The following is a 12,767-nucleotide window of genomic DNA, read 5'->3' as shown; positions in this document are numbered from 1 at the left end:
TTGTGAAATCCTTCGATTCAGATTTTTTTATTTATTCGATATATTTCCTAAAAATAACAATATTTCTCGAAATTCAGTAAGTTTTGAGGTGATCATCTCAGATTTGAAGCACCTTTTACGAGGTCTGGTAAATCGTAAGCACTTTAAAGTATACCATAGGCCACATATAGCATTCAGCTATTAGTTCAAACACTTGCTTCATTTGTGGATACGGTAGATATGCGTTAACACAGCAAGATCTTACCTCTGGTAATTTAAAACAACTGCATAATTGTCTGTTTACTTATCACTTTTTGAGCTATATCAGGTGTCCCTTCCCACACAGTGATAATCATGTTACTTGATAAACGTTCAGTAAAATGAATTAAAAACAACAGCGTGGACAGTGCATTTAAAAAAAAAGCTGTTGTTAGTAAATCCACGGGGTGTTATATTGTTATAACTTGTGGCCCAACCCGATTGTATACATATATTGTTTGTCAGAATGATTAATATCGCGTGTGTATATCATATACAATAAAATATTATTAAACTACAGTCGAACCCCGTTGGCTCGAACTCCAAGGGACCGGCGAAAATACCTCGAGCCTCAGAAAATTCGACCCAGGCGGGAGTGTTAACCTTCAGTCTAAAGAATCGGTCCTTTAAATCTAGTTCGAGCCATCGAGGAACTTGAGCCAAGCGAGTTCGAGCCAACGGAGTTCGACTGCAGTAAAACAACGTGGATATTATTTGGGTATTATCCTAGTTGAGACACTTAGAAACTCTGAAACCACTGTCACTATACCTTCACTATGACATAGGTAAGCATGTTCACAAGAACCGAAGCCAATGTATGATGTGTTTACAATAATTAAAGGGGCTGTACTCCGTATGATAAAATAGCGGAAAAAAAGAAAATTGTCGAAAACTGACATAAACTAGGCATCTATGTGTACAATGCATTGAAACTTACTAACTGAAGTACCACATAGTTTACAATTTATTTAAGTTTAGCAGTTATTTCGTATTTTTCCATTAAAAAAGGTTACTGGGTATGTCTACCAGGTAGAATTCATTCCTTATGTGTGATTGGCTAGACGGTGTTATCACGTGATATTACCCAGGTAGATGTATAGCTTAATTATGTCACCCAATTAGAGTAAGCCATCCTAGCTCAGTGGATACGACGCTGGACTGAAATTTTGGCGACACGGGTTCGAACCCGGTCTCAGACACAGTTTTTTTACATTTTGGTACTTTTTTACAATTATGATATCAAAGCGTAACACAGTAAGATAATTGTCCTGAGATTCGTTACAGAAAAAAAAAATTTGGTGCCAATCTGGTGTACAGTCCCTTTAACATGTTTTAATGGATCTTGCTGTAATTCTTTATATAAATATACCACGTAGACGCGATTGAACAAATAATGGAACGTGCAATTCATTCTGCAATGAATCAAAATAATTTAAACATTTTTCAGTCTGCAACGAAATGCATAACAGAGAATATTAAAGACATTAAATTTCTAAATAATATCAGGAAACGACATGTTATGCTTAGAAAGTTAATTTCATTTGACACAGGGGCATTGGATACAATGTCTTCGAATACACAAATGATAGTTGAAGGATTATTACACAGGCTGCAAAAAAGGACAAAAATTATTTTGGTTTTAACATTCAACATGTATGTCTGAAAATGGTTAAAACGACCCTTGAGCATTGACAATCATGTAAAACATTGCAATATATAAATGGAGACCGGTGATATCTGAAATAAAGGGAAAATTAGCTTTTGAGCACTATGTGGCATATTGTTATGGAAACATAACTTACCACTACCGGATTTAGTTTGCTTTTTTTGCTAATAGGGTATCTAACAACACATTTTTGGTCTATACTAAATTAGGTTACAGGGGGAAATGGTCTAATGTTTAACCTCTAAGGTGCGTGCACTCTCATTGAAAGTCCTGTCCATACTCCAGCATACATCTTATTGATATAAAAACATTGCATTGATTGTTTGGCTCGATTTTTGTTAAGCTTAAGTTATAAATAAAAACTACCACAGAACATGTTGAAAGTATTAACATCATCAGAGGGAATGTTTGTGAATTAGTTGGCACCTGGATGAAAGGTCTAACCTCTTGCAGTGAAAACTGTATGTGTTTATACATTTGCCGCAAGTGCAGGTGAGGGATTCATCAAGCCGAGGTGAGGTAATTGCTGAACCACTTTGTTTATTATCGTGTGACGTGAATAATACTGGTATTAGGTTGTTATGAACTCTTTCACTTTCTAAAACCTCATCATATGTTAATTACCTACAAATTGATTGAAAGCATCTCGATCAATTCACATAAAAGCAAAAGAAAATCGTCCATGTGATTAAATGCCTAATAGCAAATGTAGCAAAAAGGAACTTGATCTGGGTTTCAGTACACATTAACAAGCAATCAAGCCGTGGCATACCCTTTGTTACTTAAAGATTACACGCAATAGTGGAAGCAGCCCATGATGAGTCAGCTACGATTGGCAAGTTTAGAGGGGCTAGACACCAGATGGTCCCAAAATCGGCAAATACTTTATTTCTTCAAGACAAGCCAACAATTGTCAGAACTACTTAGTGTGGGACCGATAATAAATCATGTTTCTTCATAAAAAATATTTCGTCGCTGTCATAGCTGAGTTAATGCGTTTAAAATTAGCGCATAATAGTTTCCCAGTTTATAGTGTGCATATTTAGCATGTGGAAGTCACGTGATAAGTTCAGATATACATATACCGATGCTATTTTCAAATTGACTTGATTTACGGGCTAGACATTCCAGTATTTTAAATTCTGAATTGGTAAAATACACAAAAACAGCGTAAGATACATGTGTCGTAAGCGATGTGATACATCAGTAAGTAAGATTTAAAGAGACTGTACACCAATTTGGCACCAAAAAAAGATTTTTTCTGTAACGAATCTCAGGACAATTATCTAATAGTATGTGTTACGCTTTGATTTCATATTTGTAATAAAGGTCCAAAATTAAAAAAAAATGTGTCGGAGACCGGGTTCGAATCCGTGTCGCCAAAATTGCAGTCCAGCGTCGTATCCTCTGAGCTACGATGGCTTAATCTAATTGGGTGACATTATTAAGCTATACACCTACCTCGGTAATATCACCCGATAACACCGACTAGCCAATCACGCATAAGGAATGAAATCTACCTGGTAAACATACCCAGTAATCTGTTTTAATGGAAAAATACGAAATAACTGCCAAACTTAAATAAATTATAAACTATGTGGTACTTCAGTTAGTAAGTTTCAATGCATTGTACACATCGATACCAGTTTTCGACAATTTTCTTTTTCCCCCGCTATTTTATCATACGGAGTACAGCCCCTTTAATGCGTTGTACACATCGATGTCAATCTTGTGTAAGTTTTTAACAATTGCCCTTTTTCTTGAAATTGTTTTATATGGTGTTTAGTCCCTTAATCTTCTGTAAAAAAGATATTCAAAACACTTTCTGAACAAGCAATACCGAAGTCCTTGGTCTGGTTTCACAAAACCATGACAGACTTATCAAATCCATTTCGTCTACTTTTATATTGCTATTATTACAGTAACTGTCTTATCAGAGTATAGGATTTCAGGCGGGAACATACTGTCTCGTCTTAGTTTGTCCGTGAAATTGGCACCAGTTGTTAATGTAACAGATATAGTCACTACATCATGATTTATACCAACACTCTGTTTCCTACTCATGTGTGTGTGCCAAGTTCTTCACCTTGATTATCTGGAAAGTCATCTCGCCTTTGACATTGTTTCATAGTTTTCAATATCAATTTATAAAAGTGACACTCTTATTCAGAATCAATGCATGCACATGTTAAACAAACATCAATTTTGAGTGATAATCCCTCAACAACTTACTAAATAATTCATTCATGGATAAAATTAATTACTATTAACACTATTATAACTGTGTATCTAATAGCTGAAAACGCAAAAATATTAAATGATTGGTGAATGCTAAAAGATTTACTGCGATCTACTATTGTCTCATAAGGTAGCAATATAGTGTTTTCTGCACATTTCTTTTAAATCCAACTCGATATACTTCATAAGCATCATTGTTTTCGACATGTGTTCATCCTTTTTCGTATTATGTTTTTTTTTTTTATTAAATGTGTTCAATCTTATTTGGGAGTAATAGTACATCTTAATTTCTAAGAAAACAAATGAAATAAACATCACACTTTACCCCCAGTTTTACTTTTAAGCAGCGATTTTTTGCTTGACAATTTCAACAAGGTAAATACAGGTTAGTGTTGATTCCGTTTCATACTGTTTCGTACCTTAGGACAGTAATTGGTAAACGGTACGGAATTTGGTTTTATTATTATATACTAGATTTAATTGCGCCCATTTGATATATCAAAAACGTTCATAAGCGCTTTTATAATCTACATATCACAGATTATAGACAAATAATACATTATAAAATGAAAAAAACGCCGCTTGCGGAGCCCCATTCTCGGTCTTTTACCAGAGATTGATTGAGAGTTTAGTTTCTTAAAACACTTCGACAAACCTTTATACGGCCGTCTGACGGAGCACTGTCAATCAATTATTTTGGAAACAGGTTTGTCGAAGTACTTGATGCAACTCATCACCTTATCAAACTTCGGTAATAAAACGGCGGAGAGGGGGGGGGGGGGGGGCTCTTTAGGCGACATTGACTGCCCTTTGTTTTATTTAAAAAGGTGTAGTAAACAAAAAGTTATCTTTGATTTAAGTCTTCATTTTAAGCAAAATGTTGCCTTCCGACGTAGCATATATGACGTAATTGATCACGTTGTATACACACACTGATACCGGAGGGAAGCATGTTTAAGTATTTTGGTGTACTCTTCAAACTATGCACACTGTACTTCCTGTAAACACATTACCTCTATGCTATTCATCTTCACATAAACGTCCCTTAGCCTGACAAAGAAATGAGATATTTTTACTTTTCTTTCTCTTGATTTATTTTGTCTAGCTTAGCAAGGCATTCTATGACATATCAATCCGTTTATTAATTTACCTTGTCTGCCTATAGTCAAAGCTTGAGTCATTGGGAGACAGCGGCAATCAACAACGATAGTATATATAACCCCGGTATTGCGAATAATATCATCATTTCTGTGTTTAGTATAGTCAATTTAAAACACTTTGTATAAGATGACCTGTACATTACAATGAAATACTTTCCAAGGTTCCAACAAATAGCTTCAAGCTAAACAGACTATTTCATGCACACCCAACCCCAAAATTATAAGTTATAGTTCATTATATACTTATTTCGGCGGTTGCAATTCCAATTGTAATATATTGTTTTATTGTGACATACCAGAACTATACCCAATGGCTTCAATAATTGTAAGTACATAAACACCCATTTTCTCATCTTATCGACATTTAAATGTGTATTATACTAGTAATTTTGTAACATAAAAAAAAAGGGTTGAAAAAAGTAAATTTATTTCGGAATAGTTTCCATTAGACAATTCGTTTAGTGTATATCTCAGAAGTCTCTTTGTTTCTTTGTATTGTTCAAAAGAGGAAATAGAGAAGAAAAGCTGGTGGACAGGCCGCATCACAACAATTCTCAATGTTGCCTTTTCTTTCATTACTTACAAAGATCGGAATGATATTGTTTAAATGAAACAAAATACATCGCGCATCGTAAAAAACATCATTAATGTTTCTCATTCATAGATATTATATTTACGACTTTTATTAACAAACACCTAACAGCAATTGACAGACACTCAATATAACAGAATTGTGTTTTTTTCAGCATTTAATTTTCCATAGCGTTACGAACGCTTTTCGGCAAATAGAGCATTAATGTCTTTTTTTTCAAAAAATTGTAACAACAGAACTCGTATTTGAACATTTGTTGATGCATTATCATTGTTACAAGCATTTTGCCCCCTTTCCATATGATATTTTTTCGATGTCTGACCCTATGAAACGTGAACGATTCCCTCTAACAGATATTCATTGAAATGGGTATTAATGTTTTTCCCTCGTTTTTTTCATTATTTCTGTTTTCGTTAAGAACTTGAGCTTAAAAATCTATAAAACGCGTAGTAAATGAGTTGCCCCCTCCTCGACCCCCTACCGCGCTCTTTTTGTATCAAAACTTCATGCAATGCTACTGTTATTGTTACATGAGCGTAATAATCCTTTTCTTGTTCAGCATCAATGAGAGACAGAGTTGATGTAAGGTGTGTCATTAAATACGTATATTTCATATAACTTTGAACTAAAGTGAAGAGTTACATTCAGTCATATTTCAGCGTTTATTTATAAAGAACACTTTTAAGGAACAATATAAAAAAAAATGCTTTTTAAAAGTCTTACTCGGTTTCCTAGAAAGAAATGTACTATTATAAGGATTACCTGCAGTGCCCCGGGGTAGTTCGGGTCCCAACTGATGACGGGGTAGCCAAGATGCTCCGCCAGTTTAAGAATGTAATTGTTGGAGGAAGCCGTGTCTAAACCATAGTTCAAGCTCAGAATGGTGTTCACATGCCTCGTGAAAATCTCCTTACAGAACAGATTCAAAATCTCCCTCGGTGATTCCGTATCAGTGAAATTTAACCAGGTATTTATTGCAAATCTACGCCGAAGGTTGTTATACTCTAGTTCTCGGCCATGTTTGATGGTCTGTTTAGCATTTGCATGGGTTGTCTCGTACTTGTTTTCCGCGGAAGCTTGGTAAGGTATCACGATTTGAAGGACGACGTCCTGCTTCCTCAACATTTGAGCACGAGAGTTGGTGCCCGGGCTTGCACCAAGAATAACGAGAAGCAGGAAAGCAGAGATGAGCAAATTCATGTTTAACGACATTGTAGAAATATTCCGTGTAACACTGAACTGTGATGTCGCAACACCTCGTAAATAAACTCGAGATTCACTCACACAATTTTTACAAAAACAATACAGGTAATCCAATATTATGCCGCTCTGTGCAATATTTTTCTTCAGATAAATGCACTTTAAAAATACTTCTAGATAGACATTAATCAGAAGAAGGAATCGCCCTAACTCAAGTGTTGGGCTACCACGCAAGCATCTAAGCTAGAGACAGGCGCTTTCCGATAGTATGATAGCAGACACCGCCATGCACACAGATGTGATAATGCCCAATTTCGGCCAGTAAATATAATTATTTGCATAGAGATTTCGTCCATTATTGACTCCTTCACTAGGACTACATTATCAACTCTTGCGTAAAATGAGTTATTCTCGAAGCCATTGATTCCTGTCCAAATGTTCGAGGTCTAGTTGTTTGTTACCGAAATCAATGCCATTCCTGGCATTTATTTCCCGGTGTTTTCCTCGTCTTTATTCCCTGTCTAAAATTTTCCTTCTTATTTTCGGACATCCCGCAATGAATGGAACGCTTTCATTTTTCTCTCAGCTAATGTGTTGATTCTGTTGTAGATTATAACATGAAGCTAGCCTGCGGTCCGTACTCTCTTATTTATTTTTGAGACTGTCGCGAGAAGGCCTCCCTCTCTTGATGTCGGTCTGCAAGAGACAAGTACAGAAAAGTACATCTCGTTTTGGCGATTTACAAATACAATTAACCGTATGTTTCTAAAAGTGCGTGTCTCTCAACATAACGTTATTTAAGGTCACGCGCACTGGTAATAATGTGTTTGCTTGAAGTTTCTGTTCTTGAATGATCCGATCCGCTTACCATTCGAATAAAACAGTTTTAATTTTGTAGCGATTCCGGGTTGTTAACTTATTACAGTGAACAGTTTATCACTGGTCGAACATTTTGCTGAATAAACAGCTTTAATAAGAAACCCAGAAAACTAATTTGGCTGGGTATCAGTTCGCACACTAACGAAATTAAAACTATCACATATCTCGATACGTTCGTCAAGAGTCTCTTTATTCTTTAAGTTTGGAGAAGAACACAATTCGCAGTGGTATTTAAGTGAAAAAAGGAATTAAAGAATACATTGGAAAATGTCATTCTATCTCCTTCCCAGCCGATATAGCAACAACATTCGGAACACCTCGGCCATTTTCAATCGAAAACAACCTCAGATGTGCATCAGTTGAAGTAGTTCGTAAAGTAAAAAAAAAATATTTATTAGTTGTAGTGTTTTAACGTGTATTTCGCATATCTAAATTAAAATTGATTGCCAGTAGAGTGTATTATTTCATGAAAAAATAAGTTTCCTGAGAGTGAAGTCACTAAGATTAACTGCTAAATTAAAATTACTACGCGATCTACTTACAGCGTAGTTGAATGTTAAGATTTCTGATATTGTTAAGCGTCCATATATATATATACACACAATGTGCGAGATTGTTTTCGATGGAAAATGTCCGAGGAGTTCCGAATGATAGCAAAAAATGCAGAATGTGTATTATTTCCATACATCCTTGTATTCTATAACCACCTTAGACTTTAATGTTAAAATAGCTGGCCAATGGGCTGAATGGAATCACTGAGGCGTGTCTAATATCGATGTTGAATACAGCCCCTGCATGTCAGTACGAGAACAACTCTATTATGATTCGAATCCCTTGAGAAGTAATGCTATACTTTTCCCTTCAGAGCCTGTAGGCACGTTTTCTATTTTGTCAGTTCACTTTAAACCTTAAAAAGAAAGATTTCCCATCGATATTGAAGATAATCGCTTGATCACAACCAATATTAATTCATTTCCCAAAACAGTACATTTACTTCAGTGTCTGACATTTATGTCAAACAATCACAGCTAAAACAAATTACAAACCGCGATTCCTGTCCGATTTGCGCTACACATGTGATCGAAGATGAATGTCATCTCACAAGATAAAATAATAGACCAACACGTACAATGTAGTGCCAGTAATGCTTTTATAATTGATGTTTTTGTGAGTTTTGTTTGGAAAATAACTACATTCTTAATGAAGTGATCTTTATCTTTCATGGAGACACCATGTTGATTTATTATTAGAATGTAAAGAAAGTATAGTCTCTCTTACATCTGGAAGGAATTACCAGTATATTAACGAAATACCCTGGAACATTGTCTGGTGTGCCCGTGTCAGTTAATTATGTTAATTATGTGCGAATGTCCGGTCACACAATGGAAACCAATTATCTTAACATATGTATGAATAGTTGCTCCCGTGTTTCCATTGAAAGTTGTATTAACAAAAATAAATATTCATTGACATTGATTGTTCGGTTCATGGTAAATACCACGGGCCAAGTTGAGTCCATGCTTAGCGTCAGGACAGGAAATAAACAAACAACTATCGAGGAAAATCAAACATTCTATCATTACTTTGACCTCTTCGAGATATTAAACAGTCAGTCGGAACTCCTCGGCCATTTTACATCGAAAACAACTGCGGATATATGGCGGTACACCTCAGTAGAAATAGTTCGTAAGCTTTTAGATTATAATATAGATAAATTGTAGTATTTTAACGTGTGTTTGTATTACTAAGTTGAAATTGATTGCCAGTGAAGTGTATTATTGCGTAAATAATTAAGATTCCCAAGAGTAAAATCATTAAGTTTAACTGCTATATTGAAATTACTACGCGATCTACTTTCCGCGTAGTTAAATGTAAAGATTCTGTAAATTCTGACATTGTAAACTGTCAATATTATACATCCGAGATGTGTTCGATGGAACATGGCCGAGGAGTTCCGATTGATAAAACAGCATGCGCTCGGAGACAAGACTACTAGTGAAGGCTTATAATTCCATAAAGGCAAATCATTTTAAGGCACGCTTGCCACTCATTCTTGGAGAAAATATATAAAACAGTGGTCTCAAATCTTGTTAGGAATTCTGCGTATCATAAGAGAATATATGTGAAATTACCAGAGCAATATCGATTTAGAAGTTAACAACGGTGAAGTTAACAACGGTGAAGTTAACAACGGTGAAGTTAACAACGGTGAAGTTAACAACGTTGTTCACTTTTATGAAGTTCTGAACAGTCGGCCGTTATGCACCAGTCAATTGTAACCACGGTCCCCCAGGTCCGGGGAATAGCGGGGACTTTGACTTTCGGTCCAGCCTACCCCGGCGAAAATCCCCGCCCTGCGAGGACGAACAGATGGTAAAATCCCTGCCAAATGCCTCACCCCAGGGACCCTAGATAAAGCCCATTCCCCCCTTTATTTTAAGCGAAGACAAAACCACCGCATTCACCCGGCACTGCGGGGCCACCTGAAAGGTAAAAACACAGCCCATTTCCCCGGCTATCCCCGTAATACCTCCGGATCTGGGGGGGGGGAGGCTGTGGTTACAATTGACTGGTGCATTAGTCTCTTATAAAATGTATGAGCACAATGTATAAGGATAAAGAAACAAACACCATTTAAAGCACAAAAGTAATCATCAAGTAGTCATGTAAAACAACATACCCACATATGTGTGGCATTATACATGTTGTGTGAAATTATTTATACTGTCTCATTTTATATACCAGACATAAGGTATGATGGTTAATCATTGATCATCACAAAACCTCTGAATGCGCTGTCAATAGCCATTTAATGTCTTTCCGTTTATGATTACTATATAAATTAAGGACAGACTATCGCTATCAAGTTTTATCTTTCATAAGAAATATACATTGAAATAAATCATTCATGTAAAATTCGCGTTATTCCTCAGTTAAGTGTAACGAGCCAGCCGTAATTTCCCCAGATGGTAGTTGAAATGGGCTCCAAATGCGATGCTCAAGACAATAAACCGCTAAACTATGATATTGTCGTAATTCATTACAATAGCCCTCGTATTAACTAAAACAATATTCTTAGACGAGATGCCTATCTACTGTATCTATCGAATTATTTGTTTGCCCAAAGTTTTATCTAAAGAAGCGCTATCAATCTACCGATACTGATTCAATTATTCAATTTACATTAATGGAATAATTATGATTAATAATAGGAGGCCTTGCCCTCTTCTTATATTGGGGGCACTGGCGCCCTATTATTAATCATAATTATCCGCTCTATCCGCTCGGCTGATTTCTGTTCAGAAACGTTTAGAAAATGAAGCAACAACACTGCTATAACTGGAAAAGGTATTTTTTATGAGCAGATCGGGTCGACCGAAGAAACATTTGATTAAACGTCAATTATTTGTAATGCCCCAATTATCTTGGTCTGATCCATAATTAAGACGCAACTTCGGGGGCGCTGCTTTGAACGAAACCGAAATGGTTTAAAGCTGCACTCTCACGGATTGAAAGTTTTGACAACTTTTTTTTTTATTTTTTGTCTTGGAACGAGCCAATTTTTGCGAAAATGCATGAAAACCAGTGATATAAGACTGCTGACATAAAATAGATCGAAGATTTTCATACTTATTAAATAAGTTCAAAAATTGATGTTTTATGCATTTTTTAAACCGTTAGTAACGGTTTAAGCTATAAAACATTAATATTCGAACGGAAATTTGAAAATCTGCGATCTGATCTTTTGTCAGCAATCTATTGTCATTGATTTGCAGATATTTATGCAAATTTCTGCTCTTTGCGAGACAAAAAATAAAAAAAGTTGTAAAAACGTTATATCTGTGAGAGTGCAGCTTTAAATGTGTCGGAGGTGTGGGGGGGGGGGTAATTTAAAATGGTGCATTCCGGTGTATGATTGGATATTTAAAAGGTGGTCATTTACACACATTTGATCTGTGCTATTGAATTTCTAACGTATTTTGAAAAATGCACAGGGGATGTCTTATAATTTTCATGTTATCAGCGATTTTCTATGTTCAATTTTCTGGGGATTTCTCTTGTTAAAGTTTTGAGCAAGCAACTTTTAACATGAACAGACTGACAGTTTAAATGATTTTTTACACTTTCCCTGGAAACAACCAAATGGGTTCTGAATAATAAACATTAAAAAAGTTATTTCCATTTCCAACAGAAATAAATGTATTTACAACCCCGAGCTTTTCCACGAGCCTAATGGTTTCCGGTGCACTTAGCCCAAATATTGCACCATAACATAAAACAACATCCCTGCCAATGCGTTCAGGCCAGTGAATTTTTTTTTGAATTATTTTTAACGCCTGTGCCTTGCAAATTGGGAAAGAAAGTCGACTTTGGGAAAAATACAAAATCAGGCTAAAACAGCTAATCTAATAACAAATATACATGTTTTAACCTTTTTATGCATACATTATGCTGTGAAGGAGTAATTCTTGTCAATTTTGTTAATATTTCAACATATTCATTGCTTTTTTTATTCATTAACGTAATCTGCATTTGTCAAATTGGAAAAACATTATATTTTTTTTGGAAAATGGACAGTTTTTCGCAAGGGGAAACAGTCTTTATAAGGCAGCAAATTGCACCAAAAAAATCACTGCAGGCTCATATTTCACTTTCGTTGTCTGTCTGTTTAATAACAAAGTTAATTTAAAAACGTTGTTGTTGTTTTTATAACACAATAATTCAATATAAAATACATTGATAACTGTATTTGTGCTGCAACTTTTTTCATCAGTAATGTAAAAACGATTGACGAAAGGATTTATTAAGTATGGAAAACGAAATTAGGTTTTGTAAAAAGCAGGGAAACTGAAATATGATTTTTCTGTATGATATCTCCTTTTTTATCTTAGATAATCGAAGTCTGAAATTACGTGTTATTCAATGTCGCTTAAAGATGCACTCTTACTCCCAAATAAGATTGTGACCACAATTAAAAATAGTTAAAATACTATTGTTTAGATATAGTGGTCCG

At 35.4% G+C, this 12,767-nt stretch overlaps 1 protein-coding gene across 1 annotated transcript in view; it reads right to left on the bottom strand.

The window, feature by feature from the left end:
* Positions 1–6,874, bottom strand: part of LOC128206158 (glutamate receptor ionotropic, NMDA 2B-like) — a 42,922-nt gene extending 36,048 nt beyond the window's left edge. The window contains exon 1 of the mRNA XM_052908456.1: positions 6,437–6,874. Within this exon, the coding sequence (XP_052764416.1) occupies positions 6,437–6,874 (438 nt within the window). The remainder of the gene's footprint in view (positions 1–6,436) is intronic.
* Between the last annotated feature and the right edge of the window lie 5,893 nt (positions 6,875–12,767).

This window comes from Mya arenaria, chromosome 2 (assembly GCF_026914265.1).
Source record: "Mya arenaria isolate MELC-2E11 chromosome 2, ASM2691426v1".
NCBI classification, from domain to species: domain Eukaryota; kingdom Metazoa; phylum Mollusca; class Bivalvia; order Myida; family Myidae; genus Mya; species Mya arenaria.
The sequence above is the reverse complement of the archived record's forward strand: the minus strand, read 5'-3'. Positions and strand labels throughout refer to the sequence as shown.